Source organism: Solanum dulcamara, chromosome 6 (assembly GCF_947179165.1).
Source record: "Solanum dulcamara chromosome 6, daSolDulc1.2, whole genome shotgun sequence".
NCBI classification, from domain to species: Eukaryota; Viridiplantae; Streptophyta; class Magnoliopsida; order Solanales; family Solanaceae; genus Solanum; species Solanum dulcamara.
This window is the reverse complement of record NC_077242.1, coordinates 79782895-79805708: the sequence shown is the minus strand read 5'-3', so window position 1 is coordinate 79805708 and position 22814 is coordinate 79782895. Positions and strand designations below refer to the sequence as shown.

Here is a 22814-nt window from a genome sequence, read left to right as displayed (position 1 = left end):
TGGTCAAATCTCTTTTTTGAAAATTATTTGGGCAAAAATTCGAAGTGTCATGGATTCATTGATCTTTTTAAAATTTTTTGTTAAAATTCATTATTTAATAATTATTTTGGGTATAAATGACAAATGTCGTCATTTAATTTGTTACATTACACGTTATTCGTGAGTGTAACACACACATATTATATATTTTGACTGATTGTGTAAAAGGTATCAAAATGACATAGCGGGGCCTTACATGAGGTGCCTAAAATAAACAAAGTTTTGTTAAGGTGTCTAAGTAAAAATTTATGTCAACTTTAAGGAGCCATCGAAGGATTCAGCCTTATATATTTATGTGATAAATTTGTTTTTCATGGTAATTTGATTACAAATATGTTCTTTATCTATCTATCTATCTATCTATTTATACTATATTGAAAGTACGAAGGTCCTTAAAATATTAATTGTTTTTTTTGCCCTTCATTAAAAAACTCTATTTTAAATAAAATTGTCTTTTCACCACTTTTCTCAAATAATTATTATTTTGATATTCAAGATTTAAATTTATTTAATTTTTTAATATTTAGTGATAGACATTAATTATATATCCCTAAAGTTTTGATTTTCTTCCCATATAGGAGTCCTCTTTTGCTTTTCGATGGATTTTTTAGTAAATTCCTTTAGAGCCTTTTTGTTAGGAACTTCTTGTAATAAAATAAGTAATACTATTAGTATACTAATTCGTACGAGTTTAAGAGTCTTTTGTACAAATAAACTACACTTAGGCCATTTAATTGTTGTCAAGTATAAGAGTTTTTTTGTTAGTTTTTTTCCTAATGTTCTGATTATAATTCTTATTATAAAACAAACTAACTTAGCTAATTAATAAGAAGGAGAGATAGTAAAAGGAAGAGTAATAGAAAGAGAGAGAGTTTAGAGAATTTTTAGTATTCGTGTTGGTATTTCCCTTCACAAATTGAATGCCTTTTTATAGGCAAATTTTACAACAACAAAAAAAAGGCGAGCTACAGTGTAAAACCGTTATATCCCTTTATTTTAACATCAATTGTTATTTTTTTTATTAATTTACTTTTTAATATAATTTTATTGATTAACGTGATACACATGTGTAAAACACGTACATTAAACTAGTCATCATAAATAATTGGACGAGTTGATAATTGAAGGTATTCAAATTATTTAAAAATTATCATTTTACCTTGTTTTCATCGTGATACAATTTCAAGTTTTATGACAAAGCACAAGGAGATTTATCATCAATAAGATGATTAAAATAAAAATCAAAACACAATCGGAATCCTTATAATCCAAGATAATCAAACTATCAATAACAATATATAAGCATGAGACTTTTTTAGTATATGGATGAGTTAGAAGACTATAAAGATGGAATCAAGGACAAAGAACTTGTAAATCTCTCTAAATTTGGCAAAATTTAAAAAATTCCTAGCATAATTCGAATGGAGATTGAGCATTGAGCGTTGAGCTTACTATAGGATTGCAGGGCAGACCTCAGTGATTGCTAGCTAGAACTGCCATAACTTATGATTGTAGCAGAGGCCTCCAATAGTTGCGATCTGGAGCTGCCATAATGTATGACTATAGCAATGGGAGAGACTCAACAAAGAAAAGATCAAGATAACAAACACTTTGCTCAAAAAAATAATCAAATGTCATATTTATTTATTAACATTCTTATTATAAATAGTAAAATTTCAAATATAACACAGTATAATTTATGAAACAACCTCTAACACACAAAAAATCTAATGTTATGTGAGCATATGTTAAATTTATTGCATTGTTAATCATAAACATACTCAATATTGCTTTTGTATATATTTAAGAGGATAAAATTTACTTTGATAAAATTTTTCATAATAATTTAAAGAGAAGCTAAATAAATACTGATTTTTTTCAAGAAAAAAATGATTTTTAATTTTTAGCACACGAATATGAGTAATTCATATTTACCAAACTAATTAATTAATACATTGGGTAACTTTCTAACTTTTTCTGGATGATCTATTAGATTTTTATGTTATTTTCTTTGCGTTTTTTCTTTTTCGTAATTTAACACTTAAAGACCATTTATTTAGAGAAAAGAAAGAAAAAAAAGGGAAAGAGAAAAAACGTAAAGGTGAAATTACCAGAATCTCCTGCTAGGAACTAGGGTTTGTTACCACCCTATAAATACAAGAGGAGGCCACATTTGCACAGTGGAAGCGGCGGAAGACGAGATAAAGAGAAAGTTGACGGTGAATTTTGAGCAAGCATGAGGGCCAAGGTCTATTTTCTGATCCTAAATAATGCATTTTAGTGTTACGTTTTCGGTTTTGTCAGCTCGAGATTGAAATTTTTGTGTTGCTGTTCAGTTATGTTTTTGCTTAAACTTCAAATTTGCAATTGCTATTTGCTAGTAATGAGCTGGTTTGTGTTGGATTAAACGACCTATTGGCTATTGTTTTCGTTGAATTTGTTATTACACATCGTTCTGTATCATGCTTATAGATTTATAATACATGATACATGGTGATTCGTAATACTTGGAGATGATTCATTTAGCATGTAGGATGGTAGACCTCTCATATAGAGGAATTACAAACCATATATAGCATGGAAGCTCACAAAGAGGATATATTGTATAAGAGACTCGTTTAGGGATTCTCGAATTGGGAGGTTTACGTACTTTGATTCTGGCTTATAATGTACCACAATGCTTAATTACTCCTTCACAAATCACAACTTTAATCTATAACAATAGTGATTATAGGGAGTAGGGACTCGTGTTAGCGATCATACATCACCTAAGCCACTTAGGCAATTTGTTGGACACTTTATGAGCATAAAGCTCCAAGGTCTTTTGCGATGGCGTTTTTCCACAATCATCCTTTGTCCTAGCTCACAAGAACCTCTTATGAAGTTGGCCAACAACCAAAACAGCCCCCTACATACACAATCCTCCTCAACTCATCTCTTTAAAAAATCAATACTTGGACTCACTGCTTTTGATCACCGCCCTGAGTCCTAACCATAGAACATACAAAACATACATACATGAATCTATACATGAGCAAACCTTAGAAATTCTTTACTTGAATCCTTTGGGAAAGATCCTTGAGTTTCCTATGACTCGGGGAGAAATCGATGTTAGAATCACGTAATCAATGAAGGAGTAGCCATAATTGATCTTAGGATTTCCTTACCTTGAATGAGGAGAATGAGAATCGGAGCTATGGAACTTTGGTTCAAAGTATAACAACAACAACAACCCAGTGAAATCACACATCGTGGGGTCTGGTGAGAGTAAAGTGTACGCAGACCTGACTTCTACCGATGTAGGACGGCTGTTTTCGAAAGACCTTCGGCTCAATAGAAACATAGGAAAAAAGGTCAGACAAGAATATTAAAAGTAGGAAAGTAGATAACGGAAGAGTTCCAAACAATAGTATAATCAAAGCACCAAAACAACAGTAGATATCGTTAAAACTTTGGTTCAAAGTGAGAAATGAAAATATGAGCTCAAAAATCTAATGTGGTGTATGAAAATATTTTGCCTTGGTGGACCTCACTTTCTATTTTATAGTGTCTTCTTGATCTTAGCCAAAAAGATTGGGAAAAGTGTTATCCTTTGTGCATTTGTTAACCCATGGGGAATTCTATATTAACAAACACTCAGTTGCCTTACGAGGCATACTTGCTATGCAATTTGTACTTTATCAAATGCCTTTGAATAAAATATTCTAGTATTTGTTTGAAGTTGGACCATGTTGGGTCTTTTGAGATCTAATGGTGGGGGTAGAAACATTCTGAAATCCCGTGTCTTCCATGGAAGAAAGTATTTGTTAAGTCTTTATTTTAGAAAGAATGGGAAAGAATGTGTTGGGTTACTGTGTGCCCCGGAATGGAATGCGTTTTTTTGGATATAGATGTTTTGAAAAGTGTGGCCTTTAGAGATTTAGAGGAAAGCTGAGACGATGTGATATGCCTTTTTAGCCTCTTCAGATAACAACCAAGTGTCGAACTCTATTGGCACCGCAATACACCATAAATTTGTTTTGTGAACAAAAGGGAATGAGCTAAGATTTTGTTTTCTTGTACCATTGTAATTGCAACAGCCACTAATGTTTTTCTTTTAAATGCAGTGGAAGAAGAAGCGAATGAGGAGACTGAAGAGGAAGCGCAGAAAGATGAGACAGAGATCTAAGTAGAGCAGCAGAAGTCCAGATGCCTAGGATGGTCTCTTGATTGAAACTGCTGCCTTTTACTATCGCTGTCCATCTCTGTGGCAGCTCCAAAGAATGGAGGTTGTCTGTTGTTTGAAGCTGTGCATGAGTTAATCTACTATGTTCTATGAAGGAGCTTAGTTTTAGTTTCTAGTATTGTTAGTAATGATGTTGATTTGTGTTTTTGTGGTTACTTGCTAGTTTTGTGAACCAAAGATATCTGTGATATTATCTTGAACCTATTCTCTTTTAAGCTGATGTTATTAATAGGATTAATGGAGACTACATTTCATTTGAATAAATTTTGGCTTTGAACGTTACTACTTCATGTGATGTTCTGATGATGAACGAGTGTGAAGTGAAACACTTGATTGGTTTTGATCTAGCGTGATCATGCTTGGTTCAAGAATATGAAGGCATGTTGAATCTGAATCATCTTGAAGAGCATCTATCATTTAAATTGCATGTGTTTATACCAATTTAATGTACAATAACTGAATAAGTTGTAATTGCATATTTACAAAAGACAAGGGGTTTCCGTAAGGTTGATTAGAACTAGTAATCGCCAAATTAAAGCCAAAAATGACAGAACAATGCTGCAAATCGTTTAGAGAAGATTAGTGTGTTGATACCCAAGGGGAAAAAAGACATTAGGCCTGGTGACTTGTGCAATATATTCGTATACACAAAAATAATAATAATTAAGATCAGTGTACTGAACCTCGATGTTGTTGATACTCATAAGTATACTTTAGGCTACTTGTTTGCTTTTACAGGGAAGCTGTGTCTTAGCAATCTAGATTGCAAAAATGTACTTGGTTGTGCTTAGGAGAGGTATGTGTTTTATTGCGGTAGTCAAAGTGCTATTCACCTTGCAAAAATTCTACATTTGGTCTAAACACATTGATATAAGATATCATTGGATTCGAGATGTGTTGGATTCTAAGATGCTTAAACTTGAAAAGATTCATACGAATGATAATGGTTCCAACATGATGATTAAAGATGAAAATTCTCACTTCATCAGACCAAGTCACAGAAATACACACTAGCTGAAGCTGCAGAATCTATAAAATATGTTAAAAATTTCCACACATGGAAAAAGAAGAGTTTCAGTAAATCCATGTTAGGCATCACAGCTTGGGCGACACCAATTCTCTCATGCTCAACATTTACTTAGACCAACCATGGGTGTCATTTGAGCTGAGGGTAGATCAAAAACTACCTCTCTACCTTCACATGATAAGGGTAAGGCTGTGTACACAGCACTCTCTCCAGACCCTACTTGTGGAATTACATTGGCTATGTTGTTATCGTTGTAATCCTGGGTGTCATTTGTTGCATGCTCCAGGCATTGCCTCTTTCCTCAGAGACTGAGGAAGGTACTAGGCCCAAGGCTCTTACCAATATGGAGGTTCAGTAGAAATTAGAAAACTAAATTGGAACTGAACAATGATACTGAACCTCAAAAAAATTATTGTTGGCACTGCAATCAAAAGCAGCGGCCGTTTCTACATATAAGACTGAGTTAATATACAATGTTTCCAGGGGAAAGAAGCTGCGAGGTTTCACTTAGAAAGCAAATACTGTATGTTCTATCATACAATTGGCAACTAGAAAGAAAGCTTTAGATAAAAGAGATATACAGCTATTTTTGTAACAGCAATTCAGTAGCAAGAGCAAGCTAGTGAGAATCCACAAGTTTCACCACTCAATTACCATATCTGAGAACCAATTATTCCAAAGGTTTATTAGTTGTGTAAAGTTCCCATCTGACATACAGCATGTGAATAATTTTGTTGATTTGGTGTATTTAGCATTTGCTGATGAATAACCGTTGTTAGTTTCTCATCCTGTGACCACACGCTGTTGTTTTTGTGATAGATCAGCATACTGCCATATCCTCAAGCTCATATTGCATAGCAAGTCTTTCAACAGAATTTCTACTTATTACTTCTTTCCGGTGTAATTCCTTTAGGACTACTGATGCAAGCTCCTTGTGTTCTTCATGGATGATGCCTTCAACTAGAATGGTATATGTTATCTCATTGGGCATATAACCTTTGATGATCATGTCCTCAAATACCTTTAGCGACAAGTCTGTTCTTCTGGACTTGCATAGACCAAGCACAAGCGCATTGAAATTGTCAACGTCAGGCCTATATCCATTTTCTTCCATCATGTAGAATACATCAACGGCAGCCACCAACATCTTTTCCAAGCACAATCCTCTGATCAATGATGAATAGGTGTAAGAGTCTGGAGTAAATCCATGGGCTGTCATGTCATTCAGAAGCTGAAATGCTGCAAATGTGTTCCCTTTCCTACATAAACCAGAAATCACAGCTCTGTAGAAATCATGACTGGAGGAGCTTTGTTTAATCCTCAAAGCTTGGAGAATTGAGAAGGCCTCGTGAACCAATCCTTCGCCGCAAAGCACAGCGATGGAATTATATGTCCCCTCATTAGGACTACAATGTCGTTCTAACATTTGGTCAAGACACTTAATTACTGCATCCACTTTCCTATCTTTGCAGAGACGGGCAATTATTGGATTGTAGCTAGCAGCAATTGGCTTGAACTGTTCTCCAAAGTACATTTCATCCAGAATCTTGACAGCGTGATCCGTTTGGCCATGAAGAGCAAGCGAACTAATCAATATATTGTATGTTACTATCGATGGTGAACGATCTTCTCCAACCATCTCCGCCAGAAACTCATTTGCTTCCTCCCAACGTCCTTCAAAACACAAGCTCCTCAACAAGATATTATAGCTGACAACATTAGGATTAAACCCTTTCGATGGCAAGTTTCTAAAGAATTGTTTCGCTTCATCTATTCTTCCTTCTTTGCATAGCCCAGTTAAGAGAACATTATAACTAACCAAATTAGGCTTTCCACCCTTGGCAATAATATTGTCTAAAAGCAACATTGCTTTATTAACCCCTTTTTCTTTATAACTAGCCTCAAGCAGTATAGAATAAGTATATGCATTTGGTACCAACCCTTTCTGAATCAACTTTTCGACAAACTGCAGGCTTTTGTTCAAGTTCCCCCTCATACAAAGTCCTCTTATAAGAGAATTGTAAGTCACAGTATTTGTGGGATATCCATATTCTTCCATTTTATCAACTAATTGCATAGCATGACCAACATTTCCTCTCTTACACAAGTTATTCACCAAGAAAGTATATGAAGCAGCATCAGGTATAGTACCAGAACTCACCATCATTTCCATAACTCTAGCAGCTTTCCTAAGTTTATTACAATTACAAAGATCATACAAAAGCTGAGTTGCATGAGTTTTATCAGGCTTTTGGCCCTTTCCCACCATGTATTCCAAATACAAAAATGCATCATAAAGCCTAAGTTCTTTGTTTCTTGGGTCATTCTTGCCAGACCTCCAATTGGGCAGAGTGAAAATACTGCCCTTTGAAGCTACTGGTACCTGTTCTCTTAGAGGTGGACTTAAATGGGAAGAAGCTAAATTTCTTGAAATGGACCTACTTTGGAAGAAAGGAAAGAACTTTGGTATGTGGGTGAAAAATCCATAAGAATTTCTTGCATTTTCAGGTGATGTATTTGTCACTGTGGACACTGAATTTAACGAGACTGCCATGAAATCAAGAAAATAATTGAAGCTAAAATGTCTAACGGAACCAGAAAAGAATCATAGAAACCCAAAATATGATCTGGGTGTCAACTCTCTACAATCAAACATATAGAAAGACAAGGAAACAGCACAAAAGAACATACAATATAGGGTCTTTTAGAGAATCTATGCCATTCTTGATTATGAAAAAAGAGAGCTTCTTCTTCTCCGTGCCCTCTAATTGTACATTATTCTGTTCCAGATTTCCCCCCTTTTTCTTTTTGTAAAGGACTAAATCAGTTGAGCTCCATCTAGTGTGGTGTGGGTCGAGTCTGTCCACTCCCTCTGGGAGTTATCCAAAAGATGGGTGAGGAAATAATCATAAAGTCCCCTTTTTTTTTTCTTTTTTTTTTTTTATCTTTTATTTATTATTGGTGGGATCGTAAATAATAGGCATGGACGAGCCATAGATACAGATTCAGGCGAATTCATTAGCTTTTAATTAAATTTGTATTTATATTATAAATTTATAAAATATTTAAATTTTAAACCTTAAACTTCATTTCTTAATCTAAATTATAATAGAAAGAAAAGGTACAAGATGAAATGATATTGGTAAGGATTGTACGGGACATTTGATAAAATTGAAACGATATAAAAACGATGTATGACTTTTATGCAAGGATGACACGCACAAATTTAGAAATGGTCCAAACTCTTTTCAAACATCGTTTGTGGATTATATTGGGTATGTTATTATAATACGAAAATACCCAATATCAATTAGCTTGAATTGCTTATAAAATGAATTATTTTTAGGATACACTTATATTAGATTCACACTCACGAATCACGATTAAATACCCTTAAAGTTCTGGAATGATTTTATTAAGAGAACATATATATTTTTAGCTTCGCAGAAGTTTGTATGTATAAGTTTTGAATCCGCTAATTTGTAGGCTACGTATTGCTTAGCAAGAAGTTAGTAGTATTATGTATTAGCCTATTAGGCAGTAAGAAAGACTGTCCACGTTTTCACAAGTAGAAACACTTGTCTCCCTATCTTACAGAAACAGCCATGCTGACTCCTACTCGTCATTTCTTATAAAACTCTGAATGGAACTAATAATACCAAAGTCTATTCTAGTGCCAATTTGATACCCCTCCTAAAAGATACTAGAAAATAGAGGAGTAATCAAGGGTTATACTTTGCAAGAGTAATGGCAAAGAGCAAAGATGAAATTACTTCTGGGACAGCTCAAGCAAGACTATCTGAAGATGATGCTCTTAGAATATGGTACAAAGCAGGCACTCCTCTTGAAGGAGGAAAAATTGCTGACTCTCATCCTGTGGATCTTTTCTCAAGTGCTCGTAATATTGAGAATCAACACGGCAAGATTGCTGATTCTCGACCTATTGAACTCTCCTCAAGTGCACAAAAAATTGCAGCAGCAAAACAAAAACAACCCCAACAAGAAGAAAAACCTCAAGATTCTTCTGATCTGGAGGGAAAGAATACTTGTGTTTATGATGATGAGAATATGGATAAAAATCTGCCTCCAGCAGCTGCAACTCTCATGTTTGATAGCAAGAAGGCTGACAATTGGACAACAAATCCTCCTTGAGTTAAAATAGACATCATCATCAGCCTTTAAGTTTTATTTGTTCTGCACAAGTTTGTGAAGTATCTTTGGATCCTTTTGTGCTGTTGATAATAGTTATAAAACAGTTTCAACCTAAATAAACAAGATAATGATGCTATTATCATGTCTACCTAATTTTGTAACACAAATCAAAGTAAATTCTTTCTATTACCTCTTTTCTCTTGTAGGAACAGGAGCAACAAATTAATGGCAGCATATTTAAATAGTGACTATTGCACTTATAAATGTAACACAATTAAACACAACACGCCTAAGCATTGGCCAAAAAGAATCCGTACATCTATTCAATATTCGTATTCCTGCTTAGCCTTGCAGGCTCAATAAGTTACAAGCTACAAAAATTCAATATCCAGACAAGACATCTAATCGTGCTACCAAAATTTTAAAACCACTCAATCTGGGCATCTTTTTCTTGAACTCGACAGCTTTAATGGAATGGCGCCTTGTTCTTAGACCAGATTATAAGTCGACCCTACTGTTCAAACCCTCTAGCTAGTATTACTATGTGCATGTCAGGCAGCTCTCTCTGGGCTACAATGGGATCAAGCCTAACAACAATTTCGCGGTATCATCAATGAGCGTAGATTACACCAGCAAGTCTGCCTTTCAACAAAGCTCAACCGGACACAACCGGCAATCACTCAACTGCACTACTCCTCTTCTGCAGTAATGATTCCAGGAATGTGGAACACAATTTAGCAAGAGGAGGAAGATTGTGAGATGGTCCACTGAATAGCGTCTCCCAATATCTATCTGATGGTACTGATGTGATCGATGGAGCTTGTTTTCTCTCTAAGCTAAAGTCTGGTAGGTCCCCGTACAGAGATGCATAACCGAACTTCCCTGCAAATTGGATAGCATATAGTTTCATCAGTCATGAGAGTATTTATCTTATTTTAAAGAAACGCTGTTTTCTGAAGATTATTATCAAACATCAGGATATTCCACCTGCAGAGAATTGCTCTACAGCTCTGCCAGGTAGGTGTTTAATTCCCTGATGCAGCCCTTCCCCTTGGCCCTTGTACCCAACCACCCCATCTCCATGTTCTAAAACTAAATAATGCACCATCTGATTTCTCCAACGAGTAGATACATATTTTTACGTTCTAGAGCTAAAGGTTGCTTCCTCTTAATATCTTTAATCCATAGATAAGTTTGGTAAAGATTTTCTAGAATATGTACTTGATCTGACAATGATGCCATGGCGAACCAAGGACCTTGTTGTCGGCAGAGGAGAATAAATACATCAACCCATTCGCTCACTTTTCCTTTCTCATTTAAGGTTATCACAAGACATGTCTTTTATTTTATTTATTATGATGATGATAGGATATGAGTTTAAATGACAAAATGAGGATTAATATAGTTGATCCAACTTATTTGGTAATGAGATGTAGTTGCAAATAATGAGATGTAGTTGTTGACTACGTGCAGCAACCATACATCTTTGTGCCTCTTGGCTTGTAGCACCCATTATAAAGTTTTTAAAAAGGTTTATTTTAAGTATTTTAGTATATTGATCCAATCCAAAGTATTCTGAAGCACCCTATCACATAAAATAAACAAAAAAGGGCCCATGTACATCCCCGATTTATAGACACCAGAAACTGAAATGCACAAAAGCTTTGTGTTAGACATGAACTTAGGTAGAGAAAATGGGACACACCTGTTTCCTCAAGATCAGCAAGATTTCCTCGGCTTATCTTATGTATATGGGTGCGACTGTCGAGTGGATCAAAAAGCACATATTCATGATCAACGTTTAGGTAAGCTAATAGCAACTGCACTGATCTGCCATCAGTAACACCATCCTCCGACTTAGGACTTCTGCGAATGAAAGCAAGTGAAGCACCTTTTGCCTGTAAAGAGAAAGGATGAGATGCAAGCAAAGTAAAGATGTCCAGTTCTCGTCCCATATATAGATAGAGCTTCCACCTTAGAAGATGTGATACCTCTCCAATATATGAATTAAATTAGGAAGGGAAGAAACTGTCAGAAGGGTGAAGGTAACAGAAAATTAGAATAGAGGCATCAGAAAACATCTGTACACTGGGTGCAGGTAACTCAAGGGAATGAAGACGGACAAAACCTAGGTCAGGGTGAATGTAATTATTTTCTCAACTGCCTCCACAAGATCAAGATCTACCACCTCTTAAACGAGTGCAAGGTGATCTGATTCCCCATTATAACTGACATCACGTTCTCAACTAAAAACTTCGGAAAGAAAAAAGAACTCAAACTTTAAAAAAGGAGTCGATACCTTTCTTACAAACCAGATCGCTATGGGAACATGATCTCCAGCTCTGAATAATAAGATGACGCCATCCCCATCCGGAGTTGTGGCTCCATTAGACATCACAGATCCAACTGACTTTGGGAGAGGGGCCAGGATGGCAAACAAGGAGTCATCCATCGCACAAGTTACAGCTGCAGTGATGAACAAGATACCCGTTAGGATGAAACATTAACATATGTTTTACAGTAATGTATGACACATTACATAACAATAAAATGATTGTGCAGACAGAACTCCCTGCCTACAAGTTTACCATTAATCTGCTAGACTCATTCAGACCTTGTAGATTATACATATAGGTGCAAATTTAGGAAAACTTATTTTAGAATTTGAGTCTTTTTAAGTCATTTCCTGCTTTCCTATTCCAAAACAGCAATTCTTTTTTAATAGGAAACACAATGCAGCAAAATTGTACTGTTTTCACAAGCAAAATAGCTTAAAATTTCCCCAAAAGACCTGCCTTAAGTTTGGCTTGAAAAGAGAATTAGTGTACTAGAAGTAGTCCAAGCCATGCAACTCTGATAATTATCATAGAAGGGCAGTGAGATCCATGGTATAAAAAGACTATCACAACGCATAATCTACCATGGGCCTGACTACAGAACTAATAAATCAATACATCCATCAGCCCTTTGCTTCAGTTAACTTTTTAGCAATGCATACTTCAATTTGCATACGACACCTACTAATACAAATTCAAGAGCCAAGCTCGTATTATCAGAAGCAAAAATTATGAGAACTTCAAAAATGGAGAAATATGGTTGGCAATTACACTTCCGATGCCAGTGTTTCGAAGAAAATCGCAAAAAAGCAATAGCATCCACGGGGCTTCAAGCAAAAGTGAAGCACACGCTTCATGACATTGAAAATACTGAACATAGAGAATTCAGCACTATAATGATCAAATTGCACTTAATAACAAATTCCAGTATCCAACATACAATTGTGTTGATATTAAGCCAATTCCTCGAAGTTGAGATTCAAGGAACCGATCACTTCTTCTTAGGATTTGTTTGTGGTCATTATTTGAAGGGCACTCTTCAAATATTATTCCATTCACTTTGCAGTTTCATTGCTTTGAACGACAAAGCGAATAACACAATCTGTAATACATTGTCTCCATCCTTACTCGAGTCTCTCTCTCTCTCTCTCTCTCCCTTTTTCTCTTTAACTAGAAGCAGAACGTTAGAAATATATGATAAGGATTAGAGAATTATCATAAGCTGCCAAAAGCAAGTGGTTTATAGTTTCCAGAAGTTTATTGGGGCTAAGTATGATAAACAAGAGATATACAAACCTTCTATCTTAAGTTTGTAAGACCATGATACAGACAGCTTTGACATGCTCCACACTGATACTTGTGCATTATAACCTTGTGATGTGGTTACAACATACTCTGACTTCCCAATAAATGCTAAGGAAGAGATTGGCTGCACAAAGAAAATAGTTCAAATAAGAAAAACATTGTATAGATTAATACAGAAAGAATGATAAAGGTGTACAAAGTGCCACAAGGAAAGCATCAAAACTGCAAATTAAGATTTTCAAGATTTGTTTTCGGTTGTTTCATGGGCCCATATTTCCGTTTTCTGTTTAACAAAAAGGATAACCTCAGAGCTTAGCTTCTTTGCTGTCCAATGAAATTTACCAGACAGCAACTCAGAAGTGAGTCATAAAGAACAAATTGGGTAAAAAGGTTTCAAATACTAGGTAAAAAACTTTCTTTCCCCAAGGCAAGTGATTTTAATTTTGAACTCGGAAGTGTCATTGTTATTTTTTGATAGGTCAATAGTGTAAAATTAATCCTGGCATGTCAAGAACTTACCTCAAGACTTTCCCCAACTGTCGCCACAAGAATATTCCTCTCTGGATCCCACAACGTAATGACTCTTTCTGCAGCTACAGCCAGCACAGAACCATCTCCAGAAAAGGCAGCAGCTGTCATTGGCTTTTTCCTATGAAAGGAGAAAGTTATGTCAAACAAGAAAATAGAGGTCCTATCAATTTATTATGTTGTAGTCGTCAGCACTGGCAGAGTTCAAACAAGCCGCCATAAATCATAGATTACCAAATGCAAACGACAGCTGATTGCTAGTGTTCATGTCCAAATGAAATGAAACTGAATGAACCGCAAAGGAAGCGGCATTTTCATCTAAAATCTTTTTTCTCAAACAGTTGGGGATTTTATTACATGGTTGGTCAATTTTTTATTTGACCATTGTAGTCGTTTAAAATTTAAGCCAAACATACTTGTAGGAACCAACAGAATGGCATGTCCATCCAGCGTTTTGCATCTGTTTTTTTTGTTGCATCTCCTGACTGCCGACCCAAACCTACCAAAAAACACAGTGACGTTAGTGAACACAACAACAACATACCCAGTGTAATCACACGAGGTTTGTCTAGTCTGGGAAAGGTAGGATGTACGCAGATCGTATGCCCCTACCTTTAGGGGTAGAGAAGTTATTTCCGATAAAACCTCGGCTCAAAAGAAATGTTTTCAAGAAGGATTGAAAAAATAATATGACAAAAAAATAGCAAGATATAAAGCAAATGAAGCAACATCTATTAATACACATTGAAGAATAAGCGATTACGTGACTACTAAATAGCCTCTAACTCTCCCACACGAAGTGCAACAACACTAAGCTACTTACTAGCCTTCTACCCTAATCATCAACCTCCAAAACTTCCTATCTAGGGTCATGCCCTCAGTAACCTGAAGTTGTGGAATGCCTTGTCTAAATTCTAATCACCCCCGGTTCTTTTTCGGCCTACCTCTGTCCCTCATAATTCCTATTACGACCAACCTCTCACACCTCCTTAGTGGCGCATCTGCGCACCTCCTCTTCACATGTACCAAAAGTAGCAAACCTTTCCATGCATAACTTTGTTCCTATCCATACCTCTCCTAGTATGCCAACACATCCAGCTGAACATCCTCATCTCTACTACCTTCATCTTCTAAACATGGGTGTTCTTGACTGTAAGCATTCTACCCCATACAACAATGTCGGTTTAACCATCCCTCTGTCTCATACAATAATGTTGATCTAACCACCACTCTGTAGAACTTACCATTAAGCCTTGGTGACACGTTCTTGTTGCACGATACCCCGGAGGCGAGCCTCCATTTCACCCACTCTACTTTAATACAATGTGCGAACACATAACTTCACAATTTATCTAAATCTATCAACTTACCTTGAAATCAGCACCCCGTGAGGTGGTAACAGCCATGTGACGCGAAGGATGGAAAGCAATGGACGAAATACCAGAATCTCTGCAAACCCACCCAGGCTAGAAAGTCAATTTATGAAAGAAAGCTAGAGTATTATTTACAAGAGAGAAGTACTGCCCAATTTATTAGAGCACAAGCTAATAGATATTTGAGACCAAAGGAGCTCAAAGAATTAGATAAGAAAAAACCTGTGGGGCTCATAGACAACTGTGGATAAGCTGAAGTCTTTATTTGAAGAGCTGCATGACCAGAACTTCAGACTCACAAGACCTCCTATTCCTTCTTCAGCAAACCTGGTTTCTACTGTAATCATGAAGGAACCCTCTGGAGAGAGGGCCACCAAATCCACTACCACCTGCAACAGACCAAAAAAGAGCTCTTCAACCCTCAACATTTAACAGCTTGTTCATATTATTACAATAATTTCAACAAAAGTAATGTTCTACATAGAAGGGTTTCTAACAATCTGGGCAATGTAATATTATGAAGGCTATGGAACTCGAGATGGGAGTGTAAAAGATTTATTGATGTGAAGCACGAGCTGAAGTTCAAAAGGAAAATTAATGCCAATATCAGCTATAGCTTTTTCGTTCTTCTCTATTCCTTGGAAAATTTGTTGGGGAGAAGCATTTGATACAACCAATATATACAAAGGGAAAATCCACATTCTGGTCCAAGCTCTTGAACTTCTAGCCTTCCTCCATCTACAGAGTTCATAGAAGGTACTTTTTTCCCCAAATTCGAGCTCAAAATCTGGGAAACTGAGGTGAGGAATGAGCTCTTAGTGAGAGTGGCAAGATGCCGCAATTGCTTAAAAGAGATCATTTTTCAAACATCTCATGGGACCATATATATGCCGCATTCTTGTAAGCACACTCATGAGTATCATGTAAATTCATTAATATCACATTAGGTTCCATTTCCTAATTCTATTGATGACATGAAACTTGGTGCAGAGGCACATGGTACAAGGTCGTAGAAGAGCTGATCAATTTCTTGGGTTAGTTAATTCTAGGATATAGGAAATGTGTACAAAATTACGGAGTGGACTAGTCAAATACACAGACGAACTTCCATTCAAACACACACATCCATATAGACAAATATAAATGCTGATTCAAATACTGGAACATAATACGAACTTCCATTCAAACACACACATCCATATAGACAAATATAAATGCTGATTCAAATACTGGAACATAAATATGTATGTATGTATGTATGTATATAGCCATTCAGGACTTAGCAAATAAAATAAGAAGATCAACACGAAAAATTCTATACCATGACTTCATCAGCTGGTTGGTGGCTTCTTTCGCAAACTTGAACCTACAAAAGGACAGATTGGGCAAAATCAACTACTAACTCTAGTAAAAAGAATACAAACTTTAAACACTAATACAAGAGAAAACTGTTTGCAAACTTACAAAAGTACAATGTTTAAATGTTTGTGCTTCTCTAACCCCCCTCCCCCACTAATCATTGGATATATCTAAAGCTTGACCGTAAAATAAGAAAGCATTGATCCTAATCATAAATGTGGGTACATCAGATGTCCAAGGAAACCTACAGAACCCCTCTCTGTGAATCAAAGCAAAAGGTAAACACTCCAATGGCGCAAGCAGACGAACTAACCGACACACAAAAAGATAGAAACAACGTGAAGGTGTGCTACTGAAAAAAGGGTGAAACAGAATTAGGTTGTAAGTTTTACTTCCTTTTTTCAATTTATCTTTATTTTTGTGAGGATGGGGGTTAACTGAGGAAGTTTAGAGCTAAATAGAAAAGAAAATATCAACTGATGCTACTTACTTCCTATCCACTTACCTCAGAAACCTCACGGTCATCAAACAAGCTATAGAACTGGATACAGTAATTTTCTGAACGTATGGCAACTAGCCCAGTGGCAGAGTCGAAAACAATTCCTTCAGATGAGCTATCAGATATATCCAAGATCGTGCTACGAAGCTGAAAATTAAAGCTGTAAGGTCTCCCAAAGCAAAAAAATCCATATATCATGTCAAAACATCAGGTAAGATGGAAATAAGTGTTTTGAATGGATTAACCATACACTCCAAGCAAAGACATTATAGCACATGCATGCAGAGGATCATCCAACCCACTGCAACGGTGCAACCACTGGGCTGGAGGAATCTTTATTATTGATCTCTAGTCCACATAAACAAGCTAGAACGAAACCAAAAGGGAAATGCAAGCCAATAGTAACAACTAACATGTACGACTGCAATAAGAATAGATTTGTTCTAGCGCTTGGAAACAATATTCCAGATGCTTGTTCATCAAAAATCAGCATTCCAGATGCTCATATATATATATATATCAAACAAAATCATTAATGAACTTGAAATATTTTTTCCTTGGAAAGTATTATGAACACAAAACAATATCCTAGCAAAATGATGACAGGCATGAAGTCTTCTCTTCTCCACTCTTAATCTTTTCTAAGATGTTTAGCCTCCCAGAAAGAAAAAGAAGAACAAACCTTGATTCCTTGAATGGATCTCAATACCTCCATCGAGGGCATTTTAAGAAGGTGAACTCGGTTATCTGCACAAGATATCTGGACAAATTTACTTAGTAAGAACAAATCCAGTGGCAACTACTTTTACTTTATGGACAAATCTGCTTACAGAGGACAGAGAAGGATCAGATGAGATGGTAAAATACGAAAGGGGGGATCCTATTCGCGGGAGGAATTTCTGCTTCCCAGAGTCTAACTGCCAAACCACGAGAACTCCTTCCTTCCCACCTGGATCAAGTTAATAGTTGCTAAATCAATGAAACGTTGAATTATAATACATTTTTTACTCTAAATTCCAAGTAAATAAAAGAGCGATGATCCTAAAAAGTTTCTACTAGCTATGACTTTGTATACATTAAGTTGTCCACAAGAACATCCCCATGAGTACAAGGTTCTAAACTCAACTTTATACAACTAACCATGCTACTCATACTAATTTTATACCTGAGTACAGATAAGCACCGTCGGAAGAAAAAAAGAGAACTTTCACTTCTGCAGAGTGCCAATGCCTTGTGGTACAAGAATCAGAATCATCGATTCCCCTAACTCCAGGATTCTCCTCCATGTCTGTCATTAGTCCTCCACTTCTCTGTTTATTTCTAGATGAGAAATTATGCTCCCCAACACCCCTCCATATTAAGATCCTTCCTGTTACATCTCCAGCTGAAACAATTTTATCTGTTGGATGAAAAGCTAGAGTGGTCAGAGTTTTCGTATGATGTAATCTGATTTTCTGAAGCACTGATTGATCAGAATCTTTTGTTGGTATTTCCCAAATGCGAAGCTTGTGCTTGTCACAGATGCCCATGTATCTTCCAGAGCAGCTTAATGTTATCGATAGTGCGTTTTTACTCTGAGAGAAAGTTATAAACCTTGGTTATTTTCGATCGCATGCAAAAATGCTATTGTGTGCTTTTACTTTGTACAATAAGGTAGGTCAATATTTGACAGTGGCAAATGCAATGACGTGAAAGATCAGCAACACCTTTCTGACAGTAATTAATGGTGTGTACGATCTAGAAGCATAAGATAGCTCAGCCAACTTTTAATCAAGCTAGAAAGAGTTCGACCTGAAACCATATATTTTGCCCCGGAAAACACTTGCAAAATTGTTAACATTAGTTGGTGTGATATATTTTTTATATAAGATAAATAAACTTTTATTCACGGTTGGATCTGATAGAGAAATGGAGAAAAAGGTATCTTCATAATGATTTAACAAAGAAGTTTTTAAAAAAACTTATGACTTTTGTAATAGATTTTCTATTTGGGACAACCTAAATTGGCAAAGTTCTGAAGTAATGAAACACTGGTCACAATTTAAACAATTCAACAACGATCTACTGTTTTAGACCTAAACCATCTTAGCGCACAATTACTTTTTTAACAAGGAGCCATCTTTTAATATCCTTTATTTGAGCCGGGGTCTATCGGAAACAATCTCTCTACCTTCACAAAGGTAAGGGTAGAGTTGCGTACACATCACCCTCCCCAAACCCCACTTGTGGGATATTACATTGGGTAAGAAGTTGTTGTACAAAGAGCCATCTTAGTGTAAGAACAACAACAATCAACATATACTTTTTCTTCCCTGTAAAAAGAGAAGGCAAGACGGACAATTTTGCATACCTCAGCCAGAGTCACTCCACCAACCAAAGTAGACTTGGTTAGGTTACACTTCCTTATCTGCGACCATAAAGTTTTACTCTCTCCCAGCTGTTCTTTCAACACTCTTATAGATACATATGCAAAAAGATCAGAAGGCTTTTCGCTACTCTCTCTGGGTTGTGATGATAAGCCTGGAATTACCTGATAAAGAGGACAGAGGGATGATAAGATAGATATGCTGCAATGTCAGCACACAGTCTGAGAAAGAGATGTTGCTACACATGATTAGTACTTAGTGAACAACATAAAACAACAGCAGAGGCGAAGCTGGAAAGTGGCTTCGTCTTGACGGTTTGTAGCTTTGTTCATATATAGTGCAATTCGTGAGTTCTGGGAATCTAGTCCTACATTCCTGGTATCTAGGCAACTACCATTTCCCAAGTACGAAACGAACCCACAGCTAACTACTCCTAATTTTGTCCGATCAGATACTTGTGTGCATGCCCAAATATAGTTCCAGAAATTCCCATGCCTTGGCATGGCCGTCTATTTAGCAAATTAGAGCACCACTAGCACCTGATGCTAGATCCTATGCTTCACTAACAATCCCTTTTCTCCTTGTAATTTCAGTTAATATATTATTACTTTTCAGTAAAACCAATATTTTCTTAAGAAGTCCAAAAAAAATGAAATTCTCAATTTCAGAATTGATATAGTATCGATTCCAGATTCAAATCCTAGCGGAGGCACAAAAAGGTGCTTTTTTACCCATCTGTCTAGGCCTTGGTAGGAGGTACCTGTGGAACGGTCAAGGTGCTTGAGCCAACTATATACAATGTATAACTACATCTAGAACGTGCTTTTCACTTCCAAATCCACTGCTTTATAGTACTTGGTTCGTGTCGAAGGTTTGATTGGTTAAACGTTGAGGCATTCTTAAAGTGAGAAGCTATTTACCATTGAGTGAATGGGGAACTTAACATCAATACTTCTCATCAGCTCCGGCACCGAAAAGTCCCAATATTTAATAGTACCATCATCAGATGATGTCCAACAGTAGCACAAAAGTTTGCCTACCGGAGTAGTAGATGGTACTACCACTACCGATGTCACCAATCCCCTATGACCTTCCAATTCAGTAATCTGTAAAAATTACGAACATTAGCAACTTACAATGACTTATACAGCGGATTTGTTTAGCTATAGAGTTCGTTGACAACGTAAACTGAACCTGTAAGCCAGTGGAGGTGCTAAAAATAGAAACGGTGTTTCCTGTGCATACGAGAAGCTTCTTCGCATCATTTGAAAATGCCGGCTGTGAAGAAATCAAACTTCTTCCGCCTGTAATCATCTTGAGAGCTCTTCTGCTTAAAGAAGAACAGTGGCTTTGTTTTATGAGTGTTAGGTTTGCTGCTTCTTTCCCTGAACCCTAAACCTCTTAAGAAAATGAGGGGAATATTGTTAAAAATCTTTTTGTATGAGTTACGTTCAGCGACTTCTAGTTTCATTACTTGTTCTTGCGGACCCCTCCAAGTTCTGAAAAGTGAAAAAGTTGACTTTGGTTTGGGAAATTTGTAAAGAAAAAAAAAAGTCATAAGTGAAAAATTACCGATTATGATTTTTAATTTATTTTTATTATTTTAGCTTAAAATCAAGTATTTATGACTATTTTTTAAATTTACTCAAGCACTGAAAAAAAGTGTTTAAAAATAATTTTGACTTAAAAGTATGTAAAATAAATCAATTGACACTAATGTAATTGAACTTCAAGCAAATTAAAGTTGTTTAATTTCAAGAGTTATTTACTCCCTCCACCTTAAAATAAGTGGCACCTTAACAAAAATTATGTTCACTAAAAAATTAGTAAATACTACGTATGATTTACTGAACTAATGTTTCTAGAAAGTGGAATAAAGATAAAATATAAGGATATAGTTGGAAAAAATAGTTCTTTATTTTCGGACTAATACAAAAAGTCATCTTTAATTTGTTATTTCACATGGAGTACTAATAGTCCTTCATGTTTACAGTATTGACGCACTTTTGATCTGCCCTCAAACTTCTATAATTTTTTATAAATTTGAGAAAATCGTCATTTCACATGTAATAATACTAAATTTTCTTTTCTTGCAATATTTTATCTACAATAAGTTGATATAGTTCGGAAAGCAAAAAATGAAGATGCTGGTGGAAGTCCAAAAAGAAACGAGGGGAAGAAATTTTGAAGGTGAAAAACATTACGAGAATCAGAGTTCTAAACGTAGAGAATTGAAAGATGATGGAACCACAAAGGGTAGAAAAAGAGAGGGATATGAACGCCATAGGCAAGAGGAGAAAAGTAAAAATTACAGAACCAAAGAAAGGCACCGTGGAAATGGGACGAGAGCAAGTGGAGAGAATGAGAGAGAAAAGAGGCATGGAGACAAGGGTTATCGAAAGGAGAGTGAAAAGAGGGATGCAATTAGGTACAGAGATAATTAGCGGAACAAAGGAAGAGGGGAAGATCAAGCTAGAGAATAGTGAAGGTCGGATGGTGATGATGCTCGAGCTCACCATGACCGTGACTATTGTCGTGATCGAGCTCGTGACGTCATTCACTTGAGCCTAGAGAACTTAGTTGGATAATGATATTTCAATGTATGATGTCTTTGTGTTTTGACACTCTTTTTTGGTGCATGTAACTTTTATGAATTAGTCATTAATTTACTTTAAGTGCTCGCAAAAGAGCTTAGTAAACAACGATGTTCCTAAATAAAAAATGCATGCACGTATGAACTGAAATCAAAGATAATTTGAAAAATAATATGATAATAAAACACAAAAGAAATGTACACAATTTCAACTATTTAAATCAATTATATCAATAATGAATCAATTATATGTTCTTGTTTCTTCTAAATTTGTTTTTGAATTTCTCAAGTTTCAGCGTAAGTTATGATTATATGAGAGAGTTTGAATTGAATTTAAAACATAGCAAGAGCAAGTAAGTGATTGAGCTTAATTTTTATACAACTCTTACTAAGGTGTATATAACTCTTGATTTTCTAGATTTGGCCACGAAACAAAGGTGATTTTTTCGTATGGAATATGAAAGCAATAATGTGAAAGGCAAAACAGACGGAAAGATCCATTATCAAGCGCGTGAATTCATTCACGTGGATGTCGAAACAAGTGGGAAGCGTAAGAATAAAAGGATGAGGAGGGACTTATAAAATTACTGACGTGAAAAGGCAATAGTGAGAGAATAGGAAAAGGCTTTTAAAAGGATCAAAAATAGAAAAAAATGAAAAGCAAAATGACGGGTATACCTTTGATCGTCCAAAGGCAAATCCCTCTTATATAGAGGAAGGGATGGTGATTTTTTCATATGGATTATGAAAGCAACAAGGAGGCAGAATAGATGGAAGGTCCACTATCAAGCGCGTGGATTCATTCAAGTAGATGTCAAAACATGTGAAAAGAGTAGGAATAAAAGGATGATGAGGGATATATGAAAACTGCGGACGTGGAAAGGCAACAATATTAAAAAGGATCAAAAACAGGGAAAACGAAAAGCAAAATGACGGGTATACCCTTGGTCATCCAAGGGTAACTCCCTCTTACGCAGAGGAAGAGATAGTGATTTTTTCGTATGGAATATGA

At 36.0% G+C, this 22814-nt stretch overlaps 3 protein-coding genes and 1 long non-coding RNA gene across 4 annotated transcripts; 2 read left to right on the top strand and 2 right to left on the bottom strand.

The window, feature by feature from the left end:
• Nucleotides 1-2044: 2044 nt before the first annotated feature.
• LOC129891678 (uncharacterized) lies at nucleotides 2045-4546 on the top strand. The gene is made up of 2 exons (XR_008767221.1): nucleotides 2045-2287; nucleotides 4146-4546. It is a non-coding gene; the product is annotated as an uncharacterized LOC129891678 (long non-coding RNA).
• Nucleotides 4547-5691: 1145 nt separating this feature from the next.
• LOC129891677 (pentatricopeptide repeat-containing protein At1g79080, chloroplastic) lies at nucleotides 5692-8201 on the bottom strand. The gene has a single exon (XM_055967116.1). It carries the CDS (start codon nucleotides 7843-7845, stop codon nucleotides 6112-6114), a length of 1734 nt encoding a protein of 577 aa, XP_055823091.1. The 5' UTR covers nucleotides 7846-8201; the 3' UTR covers nucleotides 5692-6111.
• Nucleotides 8202-8874: 673 nt separating this feature from the next.
• Nucleotides 8875-9630, top strand: LOC129891675 (SEED MATURATION PROTEIN 1). Its single transcript, XM_055967115.1, has one exon. The coding sequence runs from the start codon at nucleotides 9039-9041 to the stop codon at nucleotides 9441-9443; it is 405 nt and encodes a 134-aa protein (XP_055823090.1). The 5' UTR covers nucleotides 8875-9038; the 3' UTR covers nucleotides 9444-9630.
• An 87-nt stretch (nucleotides 9631-9717) lies between these two features.
• On the bottom strand, nucleotides 9718-20626 carry LOC129891674 (uncharacterized). The gene is made up of 16 exons (XM_055967114.1): nucleotides 20404-20626; nucleotides 20130-20315; nucleotides 19194-19373; nucleotides 18009-18417; nucleotides 17674-17792; nucleotides 17526-17603; nucleotides 16850-16990; nucleotides 16307-16351; nucleotides 15208-15374; nucleotides 14983-15061; nucleotides 14029-14111; nucleotides 13604-13733; nucleotides 13076-13208; nucleotides 11743-11909; nucleotides 11149-11341; nucleotides 9718-10325 (listed from the first exon to the last, which is right to left on the bottom strand). Exons 1-16 carry the CDS (start codon nucleotides 20521-20523, stop codon nucleotides 10120-10122), a joined length of 2436 nt encoding a protein of 811 aa, XP_055823089.1. The 5' UTR covers nucleotides 20524-20626; the 3' UTR covers nucleotides 9718-10119.
• Between the last annotated feature and the right edge of the window lie 2188 nt (nucleotides 20627-22814).

What these genes read in the sequence shown, in the direction of transcription:
- LOC129891677 (XM_055967116.1), bottom strand. Translation starts at nt 7,845, where the DNA reads ATGGCAGTCTCGTTAAATTCAGTGTCCACAGTGACAAATACATCACCT.
- LOC129891675 (XM_055967115.1), top strand. Translation starts at nt 9,039, where the DNA reads ATGGCAAAGAGCAAAGATGAAATTACTTCTGGGACAGCTCAAGCAAGA.
- LOC129891674 (XM_055967114.1), bottom strand. Translation starts at nt 20,523, where the DNA reads ATGATTACAGGCGGAAGAAGTTTGATTTCTTCACAGCCGGCATTTTCA. An exon ending in CTGATCCTTCTCTGTCCTCT is followed by an intron (nt 17,604 to 17,673) that starts GTAAGCAGATTT and finishes AAATTTGTCCAG; the next exon opens with ATATCTTGTGCAGATAACCG. An exon ending in CAGTTGGGGAAAGTCTTGAG is followed by an intron (nt 13,209 to 13,603) that starts GTAAGTTCTTGA and finishes TTCTTTGTGCAG; the next exon opens with CCAATCTCTTCCTTAGCATT.